Consider the following 24,086-nt stretch of genomic DNA (forward strand, 5'->3'; position numbering starts at 1 on the left):
CAATAAATAAAAATTGATGTTGGCACAAAATACATTCATATATGGAAAAATAGTGTAATAAAATAATTTTTAAATATGTCAAATTTAGAAATTAATTCCCATTGAACAGTCACTAATACTCAACTAAGAAACTTTTCGTCTTTAGTAAATAATACCAACCTTAGTTCCTTTCATTAAATTGTGAATAGGCTGAAGAAGTGCCTCAATCACAGTGTTGTTACATAAGCATTCAATTGCACATTCTTTTTGATCACAGAGTATCTGTAGAACTTCAGTCACCATACTTGCAGGGGAGTAATTCTCTGTAATGCAAGAAGTATTTTTTAATTAAACCTTTAGACATTCAGTACTTAATATATATTTTAGTTATGGGTTAGTTATTTCTGTTCCAAAAAAGTTCAATATCAAGGTTGAACAGTTTAAAAATCACACAACTTAATGCCCAAAGGAAGATGTATTACCAAACTATAACCTAAAGTTTAAGGAGATATCAATTAGCTTATCATATTTTCAAGTGAAAAAGTGAATAAATGACAAATACGAATGACAAAAGACAACAATATAAGATCACTGGCTGTTTGACATTAAATCATTGCTTGACAGTGAGGATGGGGTTAGAAGCAAATTTACAGCTTTTCTCCTCCTGGCAAACACTTACTTTCTCTTTTATTATTATACATAATAGTAAATGTATTCAGGTGTTGATCCTGGTAGAAAATTAGTTATTAAGACAAAACAATGGCCAAAAAGAAAGGAGAGGAGAAGAGAAACTTTCTTGTAGAGTAGTATATTTCTTGTGATACCATAAAACCGATGAAATCAATGAGCAGTTTTAAATTTTTCTTTTAAAATACAGTACACATAAATGTAACATGAGAAATAGTCATTAAAATAACTGTGATATTTTCAGTTTCATAGATTAATGCATTTTCAGGTTATGTGACCTAATACACTAAGAAAACTGTTTTACATGAAGAAACTAAGGAACCAAAGTTAGCAGTTTACAGTTGTCCTAGAAAGATACAATGCTAAAATAACACCAACATTCTAAACTTATTATGTATGCAATACTCCATGAACACACTAAGACTTCAAGTCAATACTGGAAAAAAAGAAAATGGAAACGGAAAGTTAAGTAATTTTCTTCAACCATCTCCAAATGAGAAACTGTTTGCAATGAGAGATATTATTGATGAGCATATGGTCATTCATTCATCCATCCAATTATCTACTATTTTTGAGTGTCTACTATATGCCAGACACTGTGCTAAAACACTGTAGAAAGAAGTAAATAAGACAAGAAACAGTCCACTAGATGGTAAACTAAGACATTAACAACTATTATAACAGAAAAGAAAAATTTTATCATAAAGGAAGCACAGTATGTTGTAGGAGCATAGAGCAGGGAAACCTAACCTAGTACTTTATAGATGTAAATGCTGTAAATGCAAAAAGAAGTCTGAGAGTCACTGTTAAGACTAATAAGCTGTTATATCTGCACACATATAACCTACTAATTTACAGATGTATTATTATGGCACTGATATATGGCCCAAACCATTTTTTTCTATGGTTCACTTGAATTCCTCTCAGAATTTGTGCCAGCATTTCTAGAGTAACTTCCAAGTGTTTCACTTTAGAAACTTTCATTGATATTTGAAGGAAAATTTATAAGTTATCTATTAAATGTTAATATTCAAAATGCTTTTAAATATTAAACACTAACAGGCATTTTACTAAAAAACATGAAAGTTTTGGGGGCTTTTTTGGCTTTATTCTTTAGTAAAAAGAGAAGATTCTGAAGTTTTGGATGTGAGCTGAAACAAACAAGGTGATCAAAACATCCAGGAAAATATAAAGGATAAAAGTATCAAGAAAGAATACATCAGTACCTATCAATCAAACTTCCCTGAAGAGCCAAATTTCCCCATTTCTTAAGAACATCTTGATCTTTAAAAAAATAACAACACTAAAGTTCCCAGTAAAATTAATTTTAAATAAAAAGGCAGTAAATTATAAACATCTTAAAATATCAGTGAACAAATTTAAATTTCATGGTTTACTTCCAGGACCAACATAATTTATTATGAATAATACTGCATCTTATGAAGCCTCTCAATTTAACCAGGTCAGACACTCAAAACATCTAAACAATAGAATATTTAGATGTTTTCTATTTAAAATAGAAGCACAATTACCTAAATGTGCAGTTGATGTCATCTTTGGGCAACTTGGTGAGTAATAGATAAGCTGGATAAACAGAACCAGAAGATCTGAAAGGGATACTGAATCTTCAAAGAGAAACAGAAAAAAAATTATTTTCTAACAGAGACTTACAACTTAAAAAAATTTAACTGAGCTCCCATCCTCCTATTCTGAGTTTTCAGAGACTGTGGTTAATCAGGGAGAAGGGGGCTATAACCCAAGAAGAAGACTACAGAAGAACAAATTAAACATAGCAAATTAAAAGATGCCAAGTAACGAAGTAGTTGATTTTGTGACAGTGTAGTTTTGCTATTTATGTTGGATCAATCAGTTAATATAAACTTACCATAGGAAGATCTAGAATCTGATCAGAACTGTTTTATTTTATTCAATTAGGAGCAATACAATTCAGCCTAATGTGTAGGTCCAGCTAACTTATCTGAATAACACTGGAGAAATGAGGTCAGAAAACATTTTCTGAGCCAGATAGTAAATATTTTACGCTTTGTGGCCAAACAGTTTCTGTCATAAATAATTCTGATGTTGTAGCATTAAAGTAGCCATTGAGAATATGCAAGTGAACAATTGTGGCCGTTTTCCAATAAGACTTTATGTACACCAAAACTGGTATTTAGATATTTTCTCATGTCACAAAATAGGTTTTGTTTACTTTTTTGCAATAATTTAAGAATATATAAACCATTCTTAGTTCACAAGCCATACAAAACAGTGTACCAGATTTGGCCCATCAGCTGCAGTTTACCAACCTCTGCTACAGAATCTTCACCTAAAAAGATTCGGGGGTGAAAACACATGTGAAAGTTAAAGGCAAATGCTGATTGATGCTAATACAGCACAGTAGAATACATTTCTCAAAACTGAGTTTAGAGAAGATCTACGATATCTGATAGGCCAAAATGTGGGTGTTAAAAGTCAATAAGGCCTGGCCGGCAGGGCTCAGCAGTTGAGCATCGACCTATGATCGAAGAGATCAGAGTTCTATTCCCAGGGCACATGCCTGGGTCGTGGGCTAGGTCCCTGGTGGGGGGGCGTGCAGGGGGCATCCAATCAATGACTCTCTCTCACTGATGTTTCTCTCTCTCTCTCCCTCTCCCTTTCTCTCTCTGATATCAATAAAAAATATATTTTTAAAAAACATCAATAAGCCCGGCCGAGAGTGGCTCAGCGGTTGAGCATTGACCTAGGATACAGGTGATCCGGGTTCGATTCCCGGTCAGGGCACATGCCCGGGTTGCGGGCTCGATCAATGATTCTCTCATCATTGATGTTCCTATCTCTCTCCCTCTCCTTTCCTCTCTCTGAAATCAATAAAGATATATTTTAAAAAATAAATAAATAAATAAATAAGTCAATAAAAGTGCTAAATAACAGATGACAGACATAAACTTCAGTTAAATACCTGCAATAACATCACAAGTATATATTAATCTTTCTATATTTGTAAAGTTTAACAATATCTTATTAAATGGCAGCTCTTCTCCTGAAAGTCAATTCTCTACTGAGTGCCCATTGTGCCTAGAATTATACCACCATAGAAAATACAAGAGAAGTATATAAAACAGTTTATTTTCTCAAGGAGCTATCAACCTAACAAATATTTAGGTAAAACAACTGTAAAACAATGAGGAAGCAGTACAAAAAAGTGTTCAAAATGAAGATTCTCTAACAGGATTGGCAAACTAGAGCCACTATGGTCTAATTCTTTAAGTCTCCAAAGCTAAAAACCTTTTTTTATTTTTAAAGGAATGTAAAAATGTATTAGATGTCCCCAAACCACGCCCAGATTAAGTACCTTACTAGGAGGACACACAGGATTCAAAATATTTACAACAAGAGGATACAAAGCAAAATTAAAAGGGAAAACGTGCGTGAACTGAAGTCCGGAGCAAACCAGGTACAAGGGTCTAAGGTTCCTCTTCCAGCGGAGTCTACAGAATACACTCAATTCTTCCAGCAATGAGTTGTGACAACAGACATAAAATGTTGTCTACCAGGGAAGCTCATTAGAGACTAAGTGCCCAAGGTTTTTGTTGGAAGTTGATCACATAAGCACTCTCTGTCTAGCACACAACAGGACTCTAGACTCCCAGGAGGCAGGCAAATATACAGCATAAACCACACTGTATACACAAACAGTGTACCAGTTCTGGGAATAGTGAGATATCCAAGTTCCCAGCTGCCAGCCAAGGTCTAACCTTGCAGGAGGTCTTTCTAAGGATAGCAGTCTGGGGCCTGCTATGATAACTCTTTTTTGCACACATGGGCACATGTCTACACACATACACACAAACACACACACACAGAATATGCAACAGAGACAGCCTGTGGCCCACAAAACTCGAAATATTTACTATCTGGTAAATATAAAGATTGCTGATCTTTATACTATATTTCTAGTATAGACTTAAAGTTTTAAGGGAGGTAAAGAAGATAACTAATAGCATGTGCTGAAGTATGATGGAGAAAACTATAAAAATGGGACTTAGAGTAACAATAACATGCAAAAATATCAAATATTGCAGGGCTTTGCCATTTATAAAGCAGTATTCTCAAACCTCATGTTTGTGATCATCACAAAAATCCTGTGATCCCAGCATCGCTGATATCATTATTCCATTTTTACAGATAAAGAAAATGAAACTGCAGTTATGTGATTAGCCCAAGAGATCACAGCTAGTTTATAGGGAACCAGAACTTAAATGAGGTCTACTTCTAAATCCAGATCTGGGTGCACTCACTATGTCCAGAATTTTGAAAGGCAAAGGAAAATAAGGTAAGCGTGAAAGGCTAGGTAAATGCGGAAAAAAAAACTACACATGAAGGAAAAAGCACATACTGGAAAAGAACAGAAATGTAACACTTCAAGGTATACAAGCTATTAATAGACTAAAGGGTATGTTGCTAATTACCACAGAAGAGACCATGCAAAATCTCCAAGTTCTAATCCATAGTACATAAGTCTTAACATATCTGGACATACTCATATATTCTGATTACACATACCTTTTCTATTCCTCAGCTTCATGGGAAATAGCTTTCTGCCTTGTGTATAGATCAATAATCTTCCCAAAAGGCACAGTGAATGGATGAAATAAATATATTGTAATTCTTGCCCTGAGTAGTAGAAAGTTTTCTGTTTGTTCCCTTAAGAGAGAAGCAAACGATTACATTTATTTTAATGTCATTATGTTTTATAGTACCTGTCATCATTCCCTTCTAAACATTAAACAAGTCTACAGTCTGTAACATAGACACTTGGTGTAAATTTTAAAAAGTTATTTCCTTATTGTTTCCTGAGAACCCTTGACATCTAACTCTCTGGAGAAAAGCATTCACTTTTATAAAATGTAACAAACTCAGAAGAGTGTAATATATATACACATACATATATATATATGTATGTATGTATGTATGTATGTATATATATATACATATAGTGCTCATTCTAAAAAAAAGTACCCTAAGATTGTCAGAGTTTTCATCTGTCATCAAGACTTCAAGAGTAAGTGGAGGGAGGAAATCAATAGAAAACCTTAGTTAGTGTTTAATTCTACTAATTAAAAGTCAAAGCTACAAAAGATCATATTTATAATCACGTTAGCAAATGAAATTAGAGTCTCTGAAATATAGAAATCTTCTAATATACATATAATTTAGTCGCTCATTCACCCATACATTCAAGATCTACGGAGTACCCATTTTATATAAGATCTTGAACTATTGCTGGTATCAAAAATTGAGCTTCCAATTCAGAGTACAGCAAATAGTCTGGTATACCCAGGGAATGAGGAGGACAAGTGGAAAGACAAGAGGCTAGAGGGTGTCAGGGCAGAGCATGGAAGGCTTAACTGCAGAAGCAACACAGGCCTTATTATAGAGGCAACTGGGACGACATTAAAGCGTTTTAAGGAGAAAAGGGTTTTAATTGGTAGAATTAAACACTATCAAATATGCATGTGAAAAACTGACTCTGATGGCAACGTAAAAGGTGAATGGAAGAAGGTTAAAGCTTGAAATAAGATTCACCAAAAAAAATCATGGACAAAAGCATCAGCAAGAAGAATGGAGAAGAGCAAGTAGATAAAAGTAAATGTTTAAAAAAATAAATCAATATTGCCTTAGATAGGACCACATGTGACCGTGAAAGAATAAGAAAATTCTCAAGTTCTAGACTCAAATATCTGTGAATTAGAAGTCACAGTGAATTTGTCTTCTATTTAAGTAATTCTAAAGGGGGTCAAAAAACAAAATAGGCCCAAAAAGAGAAGTAATTTCAGTCTTTAATTGTTTAATATTGAAATACCCACTGAGCATCCAGATAGTTACGCTAAGTATGGTATGAGTACATGGGTCTAGAATCTAGGAAAGGAGTTTAGATTTAAATATTTCAGAGTAACAATATACATATAAATATATAATATTTGAAACCATGAGTGTGAATGGCTCCCTCAAGAGAGGTAGACTAAGGTGAGAAAAGAACAAAGGGCAAAGCTTTTGTGAGTACAAACATATAAAGAAGAGTGACTAAGTGACTAAGACTGCTGGACAGGGATGAAGGGTCCAAGAAAGGACGGCACTGGGAAGAGGAGGGGAGGTCAACAGAGGCAAATGCTGTAAAATGAGGGCAAGGAAGAGGGGAGCTGGTAATGGGGAGGTCATGGGGCAGCAGAAAGAAGCTTGTTTCTGGGCTGAAAGGTGAGTAAGAAAAAAAAGTGGGTAAGAGGTAAAGAAAAGGTGTATAAAGAAAAATCAGAAGAGTCTTCTCTGAAGGGAAGCAGAGGTAAGGTACATGTGCACTTGCTCAGTATTTTTACATGAAAGACAAGAGTACGTCTAGGAGATGCAGGGGAAGGTACCAATAGAAAGGGAGACACAGTAACAAGTAAAGCAATGTCTTGGTTTTAAAACAAAAGCAAAGAACACCAAACAGGAACAGAATCAAGAACAAAGTGATCAATCTGGAACCGAAGGATAGCCCTTTATTGTAGCCCAAAGAAAGGGAGTACTGAAAAGGGCGTATAAACATGCATTTGTGTGCATAGAAGCAGGATATCTGGGGAATTCATATCTTAAAAGTTCCATTTTTCTTATGGAAGTAGGATGCAAGGTCTTCTTTTGAGAGACAAGTGGGTGGTGCAAGGTGGGGGCTTGATGAGATGTGAAGGATTGCAATAGCCATTATGAAACACTGAAGGAAGAACATCTAGAGGATCCCAAAGCAACACAAAGAGCAGCTGAGGTTAGAAGAATACGTCTGCACTATCAATTCACATCACAAATGCTCTCTGCTCAATCTCCTAAGAACCAGAGAAGACAGAAGGTTGAACTGATCTAAAGTTGGGAAACCAGAGGCAGGAAACTCTGAAAGAAAATAAAGAGCAAAGATTGTGAAAAAAATAGCACAGTGAAGCACCCTGAGAACAAAGGGAAGAAAGAAAAGCCATTAAGGCCTTTTTTTAAAATCTTTTTTTTCTTAAAGAATCAATTTTGGCTTCTGTATTTTCCCTCCACTATGAAGAAATGGCTTTTGAAGACCAATAATTATTGGTATTTAACCATTTTTCTTGCTTGAGTTAGATAAAGAATTTACTCAGGGATAAAAAAAATAAGGTATCTTCATCTTCTTGGAGAACTTACTATTTACTTAGAGAAGTGACAAAATAAAATAACAGAATGATAAATACCTAATTCACATGATAGGTTGTGTGATGTAGGCAAAAGAGCAATAAAAATCCAGAATAGGCGGATAATCTTTTGTGAAAATTTTAAAATAAAGTTTATTCTTTCACAATAAATGAGATATATATTAGTGTAAGGGATTATGGATAGGGGCAGTAGGAACGGGAACAACAAAGGTATATAAGCATTGGTATGCAGAGGAATCTACTGTAAAAGAAGATTCATTTTAATCAATAATTAGAGATAAGATTTAGATTGAGAGATTAGGACCAGATTATAAAACATCCAGGCTATTTTAGCTCAGACTGAGGATAATGAGAAAAGAATCACAGGGTGAGGTGGGTTGTCCAATAATAAAGCAACATTTTATAGAAATGTTCCTCCTACTAAAATGCTATGTGATAATTAAATGATGATACACTAGAGAAAAAAATGAGCAGTATATTACTGCAGTATAACAGACTAGGGCATACACTCCAGTATGAATTGAAGAACTGCCTTTGGTAAGAAACAGTACAATGATACATTAATTTCAAATGTAGATAGGTTATAAAAAGCCATCATTATGGTATATATTTTAAACTTGTGAAAATATTTTACATTAGCAAAAGTGAAATAATTTACCATGCTGACAACTATTAAAAAATAAGAGTTACTACTTAGTCACTCTTAACTACTACTTAACTCTCATGATAACACCTATTTTTATTAATAAACTATACTATTTTTTAAAATATATAACAGAGAAAACTATACTTACCACAATGCTTTGAATGTCCCACAATCTCACTGGCTTTCATGGTCTCACATAACTCGAAGTACTGAACACACTGCTGAACTGCAGTAGTTATCTAATAAAATGACAACTTATTAATTATAGAAATGTGCATCCTCCAAGCCCTGGTATGTGCTAGGCAGAGGGTAACCAACCCCCAGTTTTAAGAAAACGGGCACAATCTTTAATGAGCTTCTTTGGTAGACATCATTTCATATGAGCTGTAACAAGCTGATACTGGGAAAACCACATGGAAGCTTAATCTTGGTATCCTCCAGACATCACCACATGAGCTTTCTCTATGCCAATTTTGTTTGCATCCTTTCTGTTATGAATCATAGCTGGGATTATGACTATATGCTGAGTCCTATGAGTTCTCTCAGAAAATCATCAAATCTGGGGGTAGTCTTGGGGACCACCTTCTACATCTATGTCTCCTCTAAATCAAATTTTAGAGATTCAGATCAATAATATAAAATTGCCTCCTAAAACTCTGAATTTCAAATTAGGTATGACCAAATGTACTAATTCTAAAGTCATTACCATTCCCAACGCCCCTATTTTTCTCTTGCTTTGTTACTTATCTCAACGAATGACATTAGTCACTCGATTAAGTCTTCACTCACCCCCCATTCAAAAAGTCAAGTTCTTTAAATCCTACATTCTAAATATTGTACTCCTGAGCCCATCCACTTATCCCAGTTCACTATGTCAAGAGCCTTAATTCATGTTTCTATCATTTTTTGTTTGGATTACTGAGAAGACTCTTAATCTTTTTGCTTCAAAACTTCTCCCCTATCTCCACCTAGCACCTTAAACCCATTTTCCAAATATTCCAAATCCTTAATATGGTGTTACTTCAGTACTTAAAAACCCATTAGTGGCTCACCACACCTCCAGAATAAACGCCAATCTCCTAAATTTGACATTATACAAAAACTCTTTATGATCTGAAAGTCTTATACCTCTTATCCTCCAAGTATACCCCTGCCCTAACCACACACACATGCACAAACACATACAGAAATACATCTACCTGTGTAAAAATCAGTCACCAAAAGCCAATTCAACATGCAACCAGTGAAACGACTAATTCATCAAAAGCAAATTCACTTAAAAATTTGACCAATAAACACACACATTAGATCTGAAACACACTCATAACTGGCATTTACATCAAACTCAGCACTGTCATTTGCAAAAGGGAAGGGGCTGAAGATTTCCTTTAAAGATGCCTTTTCTATTTTTATGGAATTATGTCCTGCTCTATGCATGAATGAAACAACTGAAGTCAGATGACACACACCCAAGTTAAAGCATCCAAGAATGTTTCAAAAATCCTCATTCACTTAATATTAGCTTCCCGAGAACTGATTTCAAGAATTTCCCTAATACCAGTTCACATTTCTCTTAGCAATCTATGTCCAGTTATATAAAATATGTGCAGTTTCCATATGTACTATGTTTTCCAATTCCTAACCTTTCAAATGTGCTATTACATTTCCCTGAAATATTTTCCTACCACTACCTAAAGCACCCCCTCCCTTTTTCATGATAACACCTATTCATAAAGAATAAAAAATTCCCCACAATCCTCAGAAAAGTGTAACTTGTTCTATAGACGACTTTAATCTACTTAATAAATCAATGATAAACCTATATAATCATGGTGAAAGGTATCCAGCAGAACAAGTGCAAAAGATCTCAATAAACATACTTCTGAAAGCCAAGCAATGAGTGTTAGCCCCTTGCTTCTGAAAATCATCCAATAACAGACACGCTCCAGGAAACATATTTGTAAAAGCCAGTCAGTCAGCAACAATCTCACCTGAGTTGCCTGCCACTCTTCTACAATTGGCTGAACTCATTCTCCCCTCTGAAAGCCTATCAACTCACTTATTTCCAAGCTTTTCCCCAAACCCTGTAAGATTAAGAATCTCCTTTGCCTAATTAAGTAAGCAATAAATTCAGCTTTATGCACTGTTTCAGATATTGAAAACAATGGTCTTAATCCTGGAGTTTCCATTTAGATTACCTTGAAGACTCTGACTTGGAGGCTTTCAGTAGGATCATCAGACAAAGAACAGTGGTTCACTGGGCCCCCTTGAGTCCCAAACTCAGTCTTTCAGATCTGCCACCATGTGAATCTGTGTCAACAATAACCTGAGCTCCAACTTACTTCATTGAGCTTTCATTGCAAAATTTGCAATCCTAAGATTTGCAATGAAATCTGTACAAATCTGTACAAAGTAGTCTATTGTTTTGGAGAGGCACCACTGGGTAAAAATTTTTGCTATTAACCTGGTATTCTTTGCTTGTTTCACTTTACTATTTGTACAGTCTTAACTCCTTTTTTATTCTTGTTTCTCTTGCTTCTACTGAGTGCCCCATAGGGAACAGAAGGAAGCATAGTTCAATCCAATCAATCAGTACAAGCCAACCCTGAGATTACCAGCTAAAAGCAAAAATACTGTAAAAAGGCAACTGGTCAAATTGCTTTGGGATCTTACAAAAATTTTATGAGGACACTCCCTGGCTTGTCAATTCATGAAAGAAGGGAGTCAATGACTGTCATGTCAATGATCATATAGCCCCTTCCTAGCTTCTGCTTGGTCAGAACCTGAGACAACGTTTATAAGCACACACTATTGCCCAAAAATGTAGTGATCTGTTTTGTTTTTCATGAGTGTCTCTAAGTCAAAGGTACAACCTCCTCCTGATAGACCTCCCTCCTTCTAGATAAATTTATTCTTGCAATCCACTTCTTACCCGTACCTTGGTAAAAAGGAACAACAACGAAATGACTTAGAATAACAATTGCCACTATGGAAAAATAAATACACTTAAGAGAAGCTCTAGAGAATAAGGAGACAAAAGAGCAAAGAATAGTCAGCTTCTTTAACTGACTCAAGACTCTTAGGTGATTTCCATCCAAGCCTTCAGAAACCCATCTCCTTGCACTCATCTCTACCCGCTTTATCTTTACAACTCACACCCACTTCTGTTCCTACTACTCCTTCCCATGTTTTCTCAAATGTGCCACATTTTATTTGACAAAAGGTAACAAACACAGGAAAAGGTACAATCTCGTAAAGAAACAATCACATCATATAATATTCCCTTTTAAATTACATGAGCAGAAAGCAGATCTAGAGTCGGTAAATTTAAAACTAGTCTAGAGAGTCCAGTTGAAGGTATAAAGAATGGCTTTCCTAGACCTCAGGAAGACAGAGAGAAATTTGCTGTAAAATTCAGGATCTAATGTAATACTTATTCTCCTGCACTATCAGTATATACCAAGACGAGAGGAGGGTGTGTGTTAAAAATACGCTATGGTAGAAAAAAACCTATGATAGGAAAAACAGGGAATTTAAATAACCTAGCTGTCAGTATTTTTTAAATGACTTTGATGGGGAAAGAAAAATAGGAAATGCACTAAATAAAGCCATTTCAGAACTCGTTCACTTAAGGGTAGGTGGGCAAAGATTCAAGTTGTCAAAAATAAAAGGTTAAATATTTACACTAATAGCCAAAATGCTTTTCAACTAGTTCACAATTTTGCAATACTGTGGAAATAAAGTTCTCAACTTCCTCAGATATCTCTTTTAAAAAATGATAGCACATATACATAGATTATTTGTTGCTTAATGCTACCTACTGAAAATGTCATCAATGTCATAACTGTAACAAAGAGAATGGCACAGAGTAGCCACAAACCAGATATTAGTCAAAAATTAAAATGAAAGAAAATTAAAAATTCAGTTTCTCAGTTTCCCTAATCACATATCAAGTTTTTAAGGACACATATAGCTAGTGGCTCCCCTATAAGACAATGCAGACATTCCATTGTTGCAGAAAATGTTATCGGACAGCACTAAAGAGAAGCTAGAAGAAATGCAGTAGCGGGTCACCATGCCACATAGGCTGCTATGACTAAAGTCCTTATGAGAGGATCTCTTATAGAACAAAAGACAAATCCATTGACTGGTCCAAAGTTTCTACTACAGATGCACAATATCTAATCAATTCTGAAAAGATAATGGGAACAAATAGATCTTGAATCCATTTTTCCAAATATTTCTTTACAAAAGTTGGGCTGAGTTCATATATATATTTACACAAAACCTTTTGATATTTCATAAATTTAGGAAAGCATTTTAAGAGAAATGAAGTTTAAGTTGAAATCTCATGCAAGTATGACCCATTATGTACATGAAATAAAACATTTGATCAAGCTGATGAAATATTAGTCGTTTATAATAAAGTTACTACTTGCAGGCTAAAAATTGGTAATAGCATAATTAACTTTTCAAATAATGAAGAGATTTTAAAAGTTAATCTATAAAAACATATTTGAAATACTTCCATCAGGGTCTCTGTGACAGCAACACTGAGTGATTTGTATGTCAAACCATAGGGGGAAATAATCATTCCATCCTTTCTTTTTCCTCCTTTCTCTAATCTAACAAGATCAGTCTATGATCATACGGTAACAACAAATTTTCACTTAAAATGGGAATGGGAGAGAAATGAAATGTGGAAAGACTTTATTTCAATTCAGTTTGTCTAAAGATTTTGAAGCACACATTACCTCTACAAATAAATTCCATTTCTTTTATTCAATATCCCTCTTCTCGTTTCTGTAGCTCAATTCTTTTGATTCTCGAACACAAAACAATTACTGTTCTCTTTCTTTCATTTTATGCTCCACTGCATTCACCCAAAAATTCACAGTTCCATGAATCTTTCCCTTCACCTGACTTCTAAACTCAAGATTCTAACCACATAAACCATATTTATCATCTCAAAGTCACATTAGTATAATTTGTCAAATATTTTAATAAATTTTACATTTTTCATGTTTGTCACAATTATTTAAATTGCTGGTTTCTTTTCCATTTATATCACTGCCCTTACATATTGTTCTACTAAATAGCAATAAATGTAAAGCATTTTGCTAATAAATTTTAAAGTACTTCTTTATATTTGGTGTACCTTGAATCAATTTTTGCAAATGCAAAAGAATGTATCATTCTGAGCTTTTTCATTCATCTTTTAGTGAAAAGTATGGGTATATTTTATAGAACTCACACCCTTACAAATACCTGGTATGAATTAAATTACATAATACTTAAAAAATGGTTTATATCTCAAACTAGCTTGTTAGCAACCAAATTACTATGCAGTTATATATTTCCTAATTGTTATCTTGACTATATTGTAAGTCTCTATTTTCATCCTTTTATGTTTCACAGAATAGTAGTTTCAAAATTACATAAAAGAGGGACCCCTTCATTATCCAATATTGAATATCAACTCTGCACACTCAAGTTATTACATCATATATCTTTCTGTGATATTATGTATCAATATAAGAACAGAAATATAGACATACCAGAGATTTATATTTCTTTTCAAGAAGTCTTAGTACAACAGTTCTGCTATAATATCCATGCTAAAATTAAGAGAAAAAAATGGTATTTAATTTAATATTCAAGCTATACCATTCAAAATCTGTTTTTCCTGCATAATTTCCAATAATACCATAAATTACATGATAATGTAGTTTTAAATTATTGTAATCAGTACCAAACAGGTTTTTTTGTATATAATAGATTATGAGCATAGAAATCACACAAACCCAAATTATATCAAACATCCTATCCTTCATTTGTGACCAGTCTCCATACTAAGCTATTTTAAAACCGCCATCAAAAAACAAATCTGACTACCAGTGTATGACAGAGCCTAAAGGAAAGATACAAAAGTGGGCCTAGGGGATGAAAATTACAACCCTCACACTGGAGAGGACACTGTAGTCTCTACATAGTCACAAATTTGACAACGTTGAAATGCTCTGAAGGGACAGTATCTTGTTGTTTTTTATCCTCACCTGAGGATATTTTTTTCATTGCTTTTTCAGAGAGAGTGGAAGGGGGAGAGAGAGAAAGAGAGAGAAACATCAATGGGAGAGAGACACATCGATTGGTTGCCCCCTGCACATGCCCCGACTGGGGCCAGGGCCTGCAACCGAGGCATGTGTTGGTTCAAGTCTTGGTCAGAACTGAACCTGGGACTTGAAGGGACAGTATCTTATCCATGCTCTGCCAATCATATGTTTTAAAAGATTCAAAGTGCCAAAGATCTTTAATTCTCTCCTTAGAGTTAAATATGATGTGATTAAAGCATGCTTCTTATGCACTGTACAAAGCAAGAGAAAGATACATGTAAATATTATTTACCTAAGTTATACTAGATATCGTTAGTATTCAATGTAGTTTTCCATTTTACTTGAGAATAAAAATTATCAGAATTCTGGGGAATAGAGTTTAATTAAATGGGGTTTTAGTTAATTGAGAGTTAATCAAGTGCTGTGTTTTAACCCTCATAGTTTAAAATGTTTTCAAAACCATTAATCTTTTTCAGGTTTAATAAGAGGAGTATGTTGACCTACAATTAAACTATTGACCATGTTCTAAAAAAAAATCTTCATAGTGCTTTGCTCAGACCAGAATAACCAAATATAGCTCTCAAGCCAAATTCAGCTGCCACCCGATTTGGTGAATAAAGTTTTATTGGAACATAGTCACGTCCATTCATTTATATATTATCTATGTATGACTGGGGCCAAAACAGACAGCTGAGTAGTTGCAACAAAGATAGTGCAGCTCACAGAGCCAAAAAATATTTACTGTCTGGCCTTTTATATAAAAAGCTTTCCAACTTCTGTATTAGAGGATATAGGAGAATTCGATGAATTTTCATCAATACTAGAACACAGTTGGAGAGCTGATTTTTAGTAATTTTCCTTTGGTTTAGTTCCTGTGATCTTCCTCATTCTCTTAAGAACCAAGTACTGACAATAAAAATGTTAGGTAAAAAAGAATTATAAACAGTTTTTGGAACATGAGTTTTGTTTAAAAAAAAAAAAAAAACACCTAAACACATAAATTTAAAAGTATATATCATAAATAGCTATATATATAAAAATCTTAATATTTGTTATCCTTGTGTTGTAGATTTAGAGAAATTTTATTTTATTTGTGCTTTAACATATTTTTCATATTTTCTACAATAATATTGTAATTTGACAACCATAAAATTTAAGGAAAAGGTCAGACTCATGTGAAAAACAAAGGGTTCAGGTTAAGTTAATTAAACAGAGCAAACATTTATCAACACATACTAGATAGACCAGGTAAGGGCTAAACACTGAACAGAATTGTGTTTTGGTTAATTGGTCATTATTGTACAATTTAGATAACACAAGGCAAAAAAAAGCCATGAGCTAGATAATGTCCAAATTGTGCTGAGCAATAAATGAACGTGTTGCTGCTTTGCATGGCAAGTCCTGGGCCCAGCCCCTCTTCCTCACAACTCTAGAATGCTCAATAGACAGGTCGAAGGGGACAAAGATGTGAGGACATAAGCCAACACTGCTGCTACCACGGCCAGACACAAACCTCTCTGATTCAACAACAGATGAGGGAGGTAACAGTATAAGGATCTCTTTACTCTTAATATCAGTTTTAATTTGAGGACAGCGGTGAGCCCCATAGGAAATCACCAGCATCTGGGTTTTAAATATTTCCCAAACTGCAGGTTCAGGAAGAGGCAAATCAAGGAGTATTTTCAGACATATCACCTAAGCCAGAGAAAAATGAAGACTGAACTCTATGTTCTACCACACCTACTTTAAAATTTGAAGTTTTTAAACTAAAGATGACCAGATTTTGGATAGGTCATTCAGCTTAATAAGTTCAAATGAGTTACCATTTAAAACTCTATCCTAGCTCTGTTGCTTACTAGATAAGCAATCTTTACTAGATAAACAATATTGAACATGTCATTTAACTTCTCTATGCCTCAGCTGCCACATTTATAAAACGGAATAATATCACTATCTTATACATTGTTATAAAAATTAAATGCAATACATATAAAAGCGATTATAAATCTTAGTACACACCAAACAAACATTAGCTATTCTGTGAAATATAACTATGCACTGAAAGGTATAAAAATTTATTTCATTTTTTCTTACCATCCACTTTTTGAACCACACGGCCTTGGTATCAACCAATACAAGAAAGTAGATGGGATGCAAAATCTTTTGTGAGACAAGATGACTTTGATCACGTTTAACTGATAATAAAGACAAAGTACTTTCCACAATTTCTTCCATATACCTTAAAGTTTGGAAAAGAAAAAACAAATATTTATATATATATATTATATATATATATATATAATATATATATATACACACACACACGTATACATACATACATATATATATGTATATATATAACTGGTCATACATTTTATACTTACGAAATGATAGTATTAGGTAACCTTTAGAAACAACTTTTTTATATTTCAGTAAATAGCTTTTCTGCTTTATAAACTTACATTCTTTCTATTTCAACACCATCTCTCCAAATTTAATTTTCCAAGACTCAGTTATTCTTACAGTCTTATTAAAAATTTTAGAACTAAAAGGAAAAATTTAAACAACACTTAAGGAACTTATCCAAAGTAGCAGAGACCAATAATAAAATAGCCACGCACTACAACAACCACTTTTTACCCTGTGGTGGTAAATAAATGATGTAAAATGATACCTGCATAGCTAAGTGTAAAACATGAAAAGCTAACAAATAAAACTTTATTAATCCCTTCCCAATCACATAAATCAATTAAGACACTCTACTCTTTCTCTTTAAAATGTATGTGGGACAGTAACACTCCTATATTTTATGTTGGCATAAATTAGGGGACTTACTTCTTAGGGTGACGAATCCAGAAAGATGGAGCTTCTTTCTGATATTCATTTAGAAGACGAACCTATAAAGCAGTACATTACAGTTCTCAAAAAATTAGAATTCTTAAATATAGAACTATTCAAATAAATAAAAGCCTATTATAGCAAATGAATACCTTTTTAAGTAAGCGGATAACATTAGGATTAGTTACATCTATGCCAGTTGAAACAGTAGGAATATGATTTTCTCTAGAAAGAAAGTATAACTCCAAATATTTAGCTGAAAAGAAAAAATAAAATATATGTATGACTAGTACACCATTGAATTATAGTGCTTTCGGGGGGGGGGGGTTATTTCTGATCCATTTTCTTAAATACAAATAAAAGAAAAAACATTTTTTAAATGATGTGATATACATACCTAAGCTTATATAAATTTCCTTGGTCATATGGAATGGTGAAAGTGTAAATGTCTGTGCATAGAATTTTAAAATCCGATCCTATGGAAATAAAACAAAAGATTTGCATCCAAAATGCTTATGGAAATAGAACAGAGATGAATCATTTTTCACTCAGTAAAAAAGTTAGAAAATAAATCATTTGGAAACTTGTGTAGGAATGTACCTATAAAAAAGGACACATTCTTGTGTTAGCAAAAAGTAAAACTGACTAAAACTAATAGTAAATCTAAGGCAGCACTATATTGTTGTAAATCTGGTAATAGTAGATACAGACATTGGGTGGATGGTGAGGTTTGATAGAGGAAGGTACAATGTAATGGTGTTAAGGAAACAGAGTAGTATTACTAAACATAAAACCAAAAAAATTCATTTCTGAGTCCAACATTTGTTGCCTTTTATTTAATTGCTTACACAATAGTCTCAGTAATTAGATATGTAGAACTCTAATAATCTTGTCTATTCCCAAGAAAAAGTATTCTTAAAGTAGAACTATCACAAGGTAAATGAATTAAATAATAGGTATAGTTAAAACAGTACCTGGCACTAGTAGGCACATAAAAATGATACCTATTACTATCATTTCAATTATACCAACTTTAATATTAAAATATGATTAATTCTATTAGTGAAATTCAACTTCCCATTAAATAAAAACATAAAATTGCCTTAAATGTTCTACTCTGGGGGAAAAAAACCAATAACCTTACCTATATCAAATATTAGAATAATATGCTTACAAAAATGGTTACCCAAGTGACTAAAATATTTTCTAATAATTCCAAGAGATTCCTGTTGAACATAGGTTATAGAATTCTTTGGGAAGTCTATTTTTATAGTTGCAGTAATTGACCTGTATCTGTCACACTTCAAATACTACAGGCTTCAGGCAGTTACACCTTAAGAGTCCTTTAGAATAGGAAATGAAACAAACTCAAGAACGAATTTGTATCAAGCATAAATTCCAAATGAAAAGAGTATCATGCCGCATTTTCTACTCCAAAGTGATTGGTTCTATTACCATTTCTTCTCTTTAACAACTTCTTCCAATTTTATTAACTTAATTACTGACACTGACTCTTGCTGTGTAATAACCTATAATGGCTAAATAAAACCCCTTATATTGACCCATTAAGATCTTTACTGTGTCTATAAAATTGTCATATAACATTTTAAATAATTATAAGAAACCTATCTGACCACTATTCTGTCTTTGTTAAGTAAAAGAAAAATACAGGGAAATTTACAATTGTATTTCCTATTAGAGAGCCTTGAAATATTAAAGGTGACTCTAAAATATGTTTTTCCCCCGTTGAAATTCTTGGATCATTGAGTTTGGAATTTTTGGTTTGTTTTTTGTTTTTGTTTTACAGAAGTCTGCATCACCCTCTGGTATTAGAAAGGTTGAACTATATCCAGGTATTAGGTAATTAAAACACCTTTTCCTCCCTTATAAAAATAAGAAACCACTTGTTTCCAACCCACTTTTGTTTAAGAATATAATTATACCTTCATTGATGGAACAGTGATTTTAACACACAAATGTATTGAGATTTTTTTATAACTGTTTGTTTACTGTCTTCTCTACTAGAATGTAAGTTCTATGAAGGCAGACACAGTGTGTTCCCAGCATCTAAACTAGAATGATGCACACTGTAGGTATTCAATACATATTGATTAAATAGTTAAAAATATTTAACTCTGTATTAATGCCTCAAAAATTCTGTATGAAACATTGTATCAATTTTAAAGCCAAATTTTTCTTCACTAACATATGAATTATGAAAAGACGCTCTAAAAAACCTAATTTGTATTTAAGTGTGATCCTAGAATATAGTCAGGATTTTCTTAATTCAAATCATAAATATTAGCTAAGAATTACTGCACTTTTTAATATCATCTTACTTAATCATATACTAAGTATTCCTGAGAACTTATATACAAATCATTTTTTACAATCACTTATCTCTATGGACTTCATAATTTTAGAATTTGGGGAATTTTCTATAGTGCATTATGATTCACCTCAATTATCTTCTAACTCTTAAGTTTACACTTTTCTAACTTTTCTTTTTAAGCAGTTAAGCAATCTCTAAAGAAACATATTAATGTGTAAGAATAATTCTTATGAATCCTTTGGAATAAATTTTAATTAATTATTTTCGTTCAAATTTTCATATATCATGAATTCTTTCAAAAACACTTTAATTTTTTAAAAATAGTTTAATTCAAAAACAATAACCCATACTTGGATATCCCTTTAAAAGATTAAAAAAAAATACACAAGGTAATACTATCTACTATAATTTGTCAATGAAGTATGATATTAACCATACTTTGAATCAAATAATGAAATAGTAAGTGAATTCCTTTTAAAAAACTTCTGACAATTTAAAAGCTAGAACTGAAATTTCATGAACATTTGAGCTACAATTAAAGTATCATATTCATTTCTTCTGATAAGGAAAAGAAATTATTTTTACTATTTCTATAAGCATTTCCTTACACTAAACACAGGGTCAGGATCTGAAAGAGATGCTGTCAATTTCTCACAGAGAGTGGTCCAATTTTCACAGTTCAGTACATCAGATGGTGGAGCTGAACACAACATGTGCAAGGCTTCATATCTGACCTATAATTTTAAAAAAGATTTTTATTAATACTCAGCTGCTAAAATAAGACCAATTCTCCAAATATTTAACATTGAAAGGCAAAGTCTGGATAATTGTTTTAAAGGCACTACTGAAGAGAATCAGATGTCTTTTGATAAAACAATTCTTAAGAACTCATTTTTAACACTAACTTTTTAAAGAGAGAAAAATAGGTAAAAATAAAAATACTAAGTGTGTGACATGTGACCTAGAATCTCCTAAGTGGGAGAGGAGGAAGGATGGTGGCAGAACTGAACCACCGGGGCAAGGCTTTCCAATGGACTGGTCCCATAGGCTTTCCCCACGTGAGTAGGTAGCCTACAGCTCGAGGGCTTTAATGGTGAAGCACTCCCACTCCACAACATATGAAATTCTCCCAAAACAATCTATACTTGTTTGTGCTGGTACACCAGACTTTCTGACCTTCTAACCACTGAGGTAGAAAAAGAGCCATTCAGCAGCATGAAGCAAAATTGAATTTCTGTATTTCCACAGAAAGCTTACTTCTTAATCATTTTTCTCAAAATCCAATCAGAATTCACTCAGAAGAGTGTAACCCAGGGACAGCAGTGGAGGATAACAGCTCTACTCCAATTATGAATGGCAGAGACCTTCTCGCCCACGCCCTCTCCACCTAGTGAGCAATAACACACTGATGCCAGCCTGCTCCTCAAAACCTGGTTGTTTCCCAGCCAAAATAACTAATGCATAGGGATTAAAAAAAAAGAAAAAGGAAGCAGTCAGAGACAAGAGCCGAGACCTCAGGAAATCAGACCCTCTGAGTCAGGGTGTCAAGTTTTAGGTAAAAAAGACAGAATACACATGTATTTTTAAAATGTCTATATATTCATATGAAAGAAGAACTCTCAATACAACTTTATTTGTGATAAGATTAAGGGAACTATGAAGAGTTTTTAAAAACATTTCTCCTTTCCAGTTACCTTTTAGAACAAAAATCCCATTAAGAATTTCCTACTTGCACCCTGGCCAATGTGGCTCAGTTGGTTGAAGTGTCATCCCATGTACTGAAGGGTCGCAGGTTCGAGTCCCTATCAGGGCACAAACCCAGTTGGGGCACATACAGGAGGCAGTCCATCGATGTTTGTCTCTCTCCCTCTCTCCTTCTCCCTTCCTCTCTAAAATCAATAAAAATTTTAAAAAAGGAATTTCCTACTTACAAAAGTAGAATAAGGTTTCTGAACAAGTATAGATTTTCAAATAATCAGTTAAACTAAACACAATAAGGTTGTTATCACATAAAATTCAAATCCCATTGCAATATCTTTTGAAATATTGTTTTCTGAGAACCTAAAAAATATATCAGAATGCAAAATGCTGAGAAGGAAAAAAATTATTATTCTGTGACTTTTTAGAAAATCAGTGGGAGTAAATCAACCATTCATGGAGAACAAATGGCAAGACACACAAGAGTCTTAGGTACTACAAAATCCTATCATATCTTCTATTTCAGCTTGATTTTCAAATGAAACAATACTTCATAAACAGTAATTTATACAAACTTTTAAAATATAAACAGGTACAATTCAATAGAATTGCTTCTTTCAAATCCTTTTTCTACTAAATGAATATTTGTCAAAGTTGCTCACATTTTCCAGAAATAGAAAGAACATTAAATGGAATTTTTCTTCAAGGAAATCATTAAAATATCATATACAAAGCAACAGTAAAACAACAGTTTGGGGGAAAACTGTTCATAACTTCAGCCCTTCAAAATTGAAGCTAGAAATAAAAATTTCCTCTACAAACCATGACTGTTCTCTAAGGAGTGCCTTCCTTAGAGACCTTTCATTTCAAGACTAAGTCTAGCAGGCCCATCAGGCTAGCATTGCCATAATAATAAAGACTGTCTCCAAAAGAAACAGCCCAGCTGCTCCTGATTATAATCATACATACATATGTACTTAACATCTATCCTTTAAACTTACCTCTTTAGGCTGCCCTGGATCCAACTGGTCTAAAATCAATTGCAATTTTCCTTGACAAAATTTGTAACTCTGTAACACAGTTGAGAGAACAGTCATTTATTCAGTAGACTTTCAGAAGTACTGCTATAAATGATTTTTAAATATAATTCCAAGCAAAAAAAATAAAAATGCATTCTGAACAAGAGAAGGGGATGATCTATTTTGATTTGGCAGCAAACACAAAATTTTTGTTTCCCAAGGCATTTAAATAGGAGCTAAATGTCCCAAACAATGTATGTTCATGCAAATGAAACTATTATTGTTTGCTGAGCAACTGCAATGTGTAGAACATAATAAGACTCAACATACGTAAAGCCAAAATGTTTTATAGCCAGAAATGTGAGATGAATAATACTGAAAGATAAGACAACACAAACAAGAAGGCACTAATAGTACCCTAGGCATAATTACAATGCTGCTTGAACTTTTGTTCCTTTTCTTTCCTGTACTTTTCCTCAGCCTTTCTCCATGCCTCAGATATAATGTAATCACTCACTGAACATTAATTCTAGGAGATGTTATTTCATGGACTAAATCTTTAATATTAGGTTATTTTACTGTTTATTTTTCTTCTGAATCTTAAAACTAGAAAGCAGAAAAATAATCTGGCTAATAAAGAATTCATTGAAGCTAGTGTTTATTAAACACTATTTCAAGACATAAATACAAAATAAACACACCTGATTGAACGATGAATCACTATCAGAGCAATTGTCTGTGCAGTAACTATGGCTTTTCTCCTTTTGGATTTTTTTCTGCCTCTCTCGACTTTGCGTCTCATCTTCTTCAAACTTGTTAATCATGGATTCCACCACTACCATCATGATGTTCTTCAGAGAATGCATCATTTCTTTGTATCTTTAAATTTAAAGCAGTCTCAGTAAGAGAAAGACTATTAGCACAAATTAAAACATTCAACTAAATTAAACTACCTGACTATTTTTCTGTAAAATCCCTTTAAGAACACAATTCTAAAACAGAAAAAATCTAAGTAAGTTTTTCTTAAAGAACACATGGCACAACCAAATTCACATGACTACAATAAAAATTAGTAGTTTATCCAAACAACATATTTTTTGAAGGTTTTTTTCATCTGGTTATATGACCAATGTAGTAAAATTAACAGAATCTACAGCAAGATGTTCCAGCGGCATGGATTCCAGTAATTAGCAATAAAATCAACTGTTAATATCATACGACCAAAACACAGCCTATTTTACATGTTCATATTTTACTTCTCTTTTCCTCTGTCATCCCTCTATTTCCTTTCCTTCCCTTACCCCTTGCCTATTCTTTATATCTACAGGCACCTGTAACCACAACTTAGACTTAAATAAGAGTTAAGCTATCAGTGAGTCTTTTCAATAGAGGTTAGAGAACCCACTGTCAGGGCTGTCAGAAAAGAGATTCCTGAAATTAGTACGGATTTAAACTGGATAGCTTCTACAATCCCATTCAGCTCTATGGATCTAAAACTCTCAAAAAGAACTTATAATAATTTCCCCATTTATTAAATGCAAAATCTCAAGCATCCATGTTTATATTAGA

The 24,086-nt window shown here is 33.4% G+C and overlaps 1 protein-coding gene across 1 annotated transcript in view; it reads right to left on the reverse strand.

The window, feature by feature from the left end:
• Nucleotides 1–24,086, reverse strand: part of TBC1D32 (TBC1 domain family member 32) — a 118,480-nt gene that overhangs the window by 81,371 nt on the left and 13,023 nt on the right. Inside the window, exons 4-15 of the mRNA XM_016212635.2 lie at nucleotides 23,219–23,396; nucleotides 22,500–22,568; nucleotides 20,409–20,534; nucleotides 17,866–17,944; nucleotides 17,621–17,724; nucleotides 17,466–17,527; nucleotides 16,725–16,869; nucleotides 14,076–14,135; nucleotides 8,666–8,756; nucleotides 5,230–5,370; nucleotides 2,199–2,291; nucleotides 160–302 (exon numbers count right to left, since the gene is read on the reverse strand). Of these exons, the coding sequence (XP_016068121.2) occupies nucleotides 160–302; nucleotides 2,199–2,291; nucleotides 5,230–5,370; nucleotides 8,666–8,756; nucleotides 14,076–14,135; nucleotides 16,725–16,869; nucleotides 17,466–17,527; nucleotides 17,621–17,724; nucleotides 17,866–17,944; nucleotides 20,409–20,534; nucleotides 22,500–22,568; nucleotides 23,219–23,396 (1,291 nt within the window). The remainder of the gene's footprint in view (nucleotides 1–159; nucleotides 303–2,198; nucleotides 2,292–5,229; nucleotides 5,371–8,665; nucleotides 8,757–14,075; nucleotides 14,136–16,724; nucleotides 16,870–17,465; nucleotides 17,528–17,620; nucleotides 17,725–17,865; nucleotides 17,945–20,408; nucleotides 20,535–22,499; nucleotides 22,569–23,218; nucleotides 23,397–24,086) is intronic.

The sequence above is a fragment of the Miniopterus natalensis genome, chromosome 5, assembly GCF_054644295.1.
Source record: "Miniopterus natalensis isolate mMinNat1 chromosome 5, mMinNat1.hap1, whole genome shotgun sequence".
NCBI classification, from domain to species: domain Eukaryota; kingdom Metazoa; phylum Chordata; class Mammalia; order Chiroptera; family Miniopteridae; genus Miniopterus; species Miniopterus natalensis.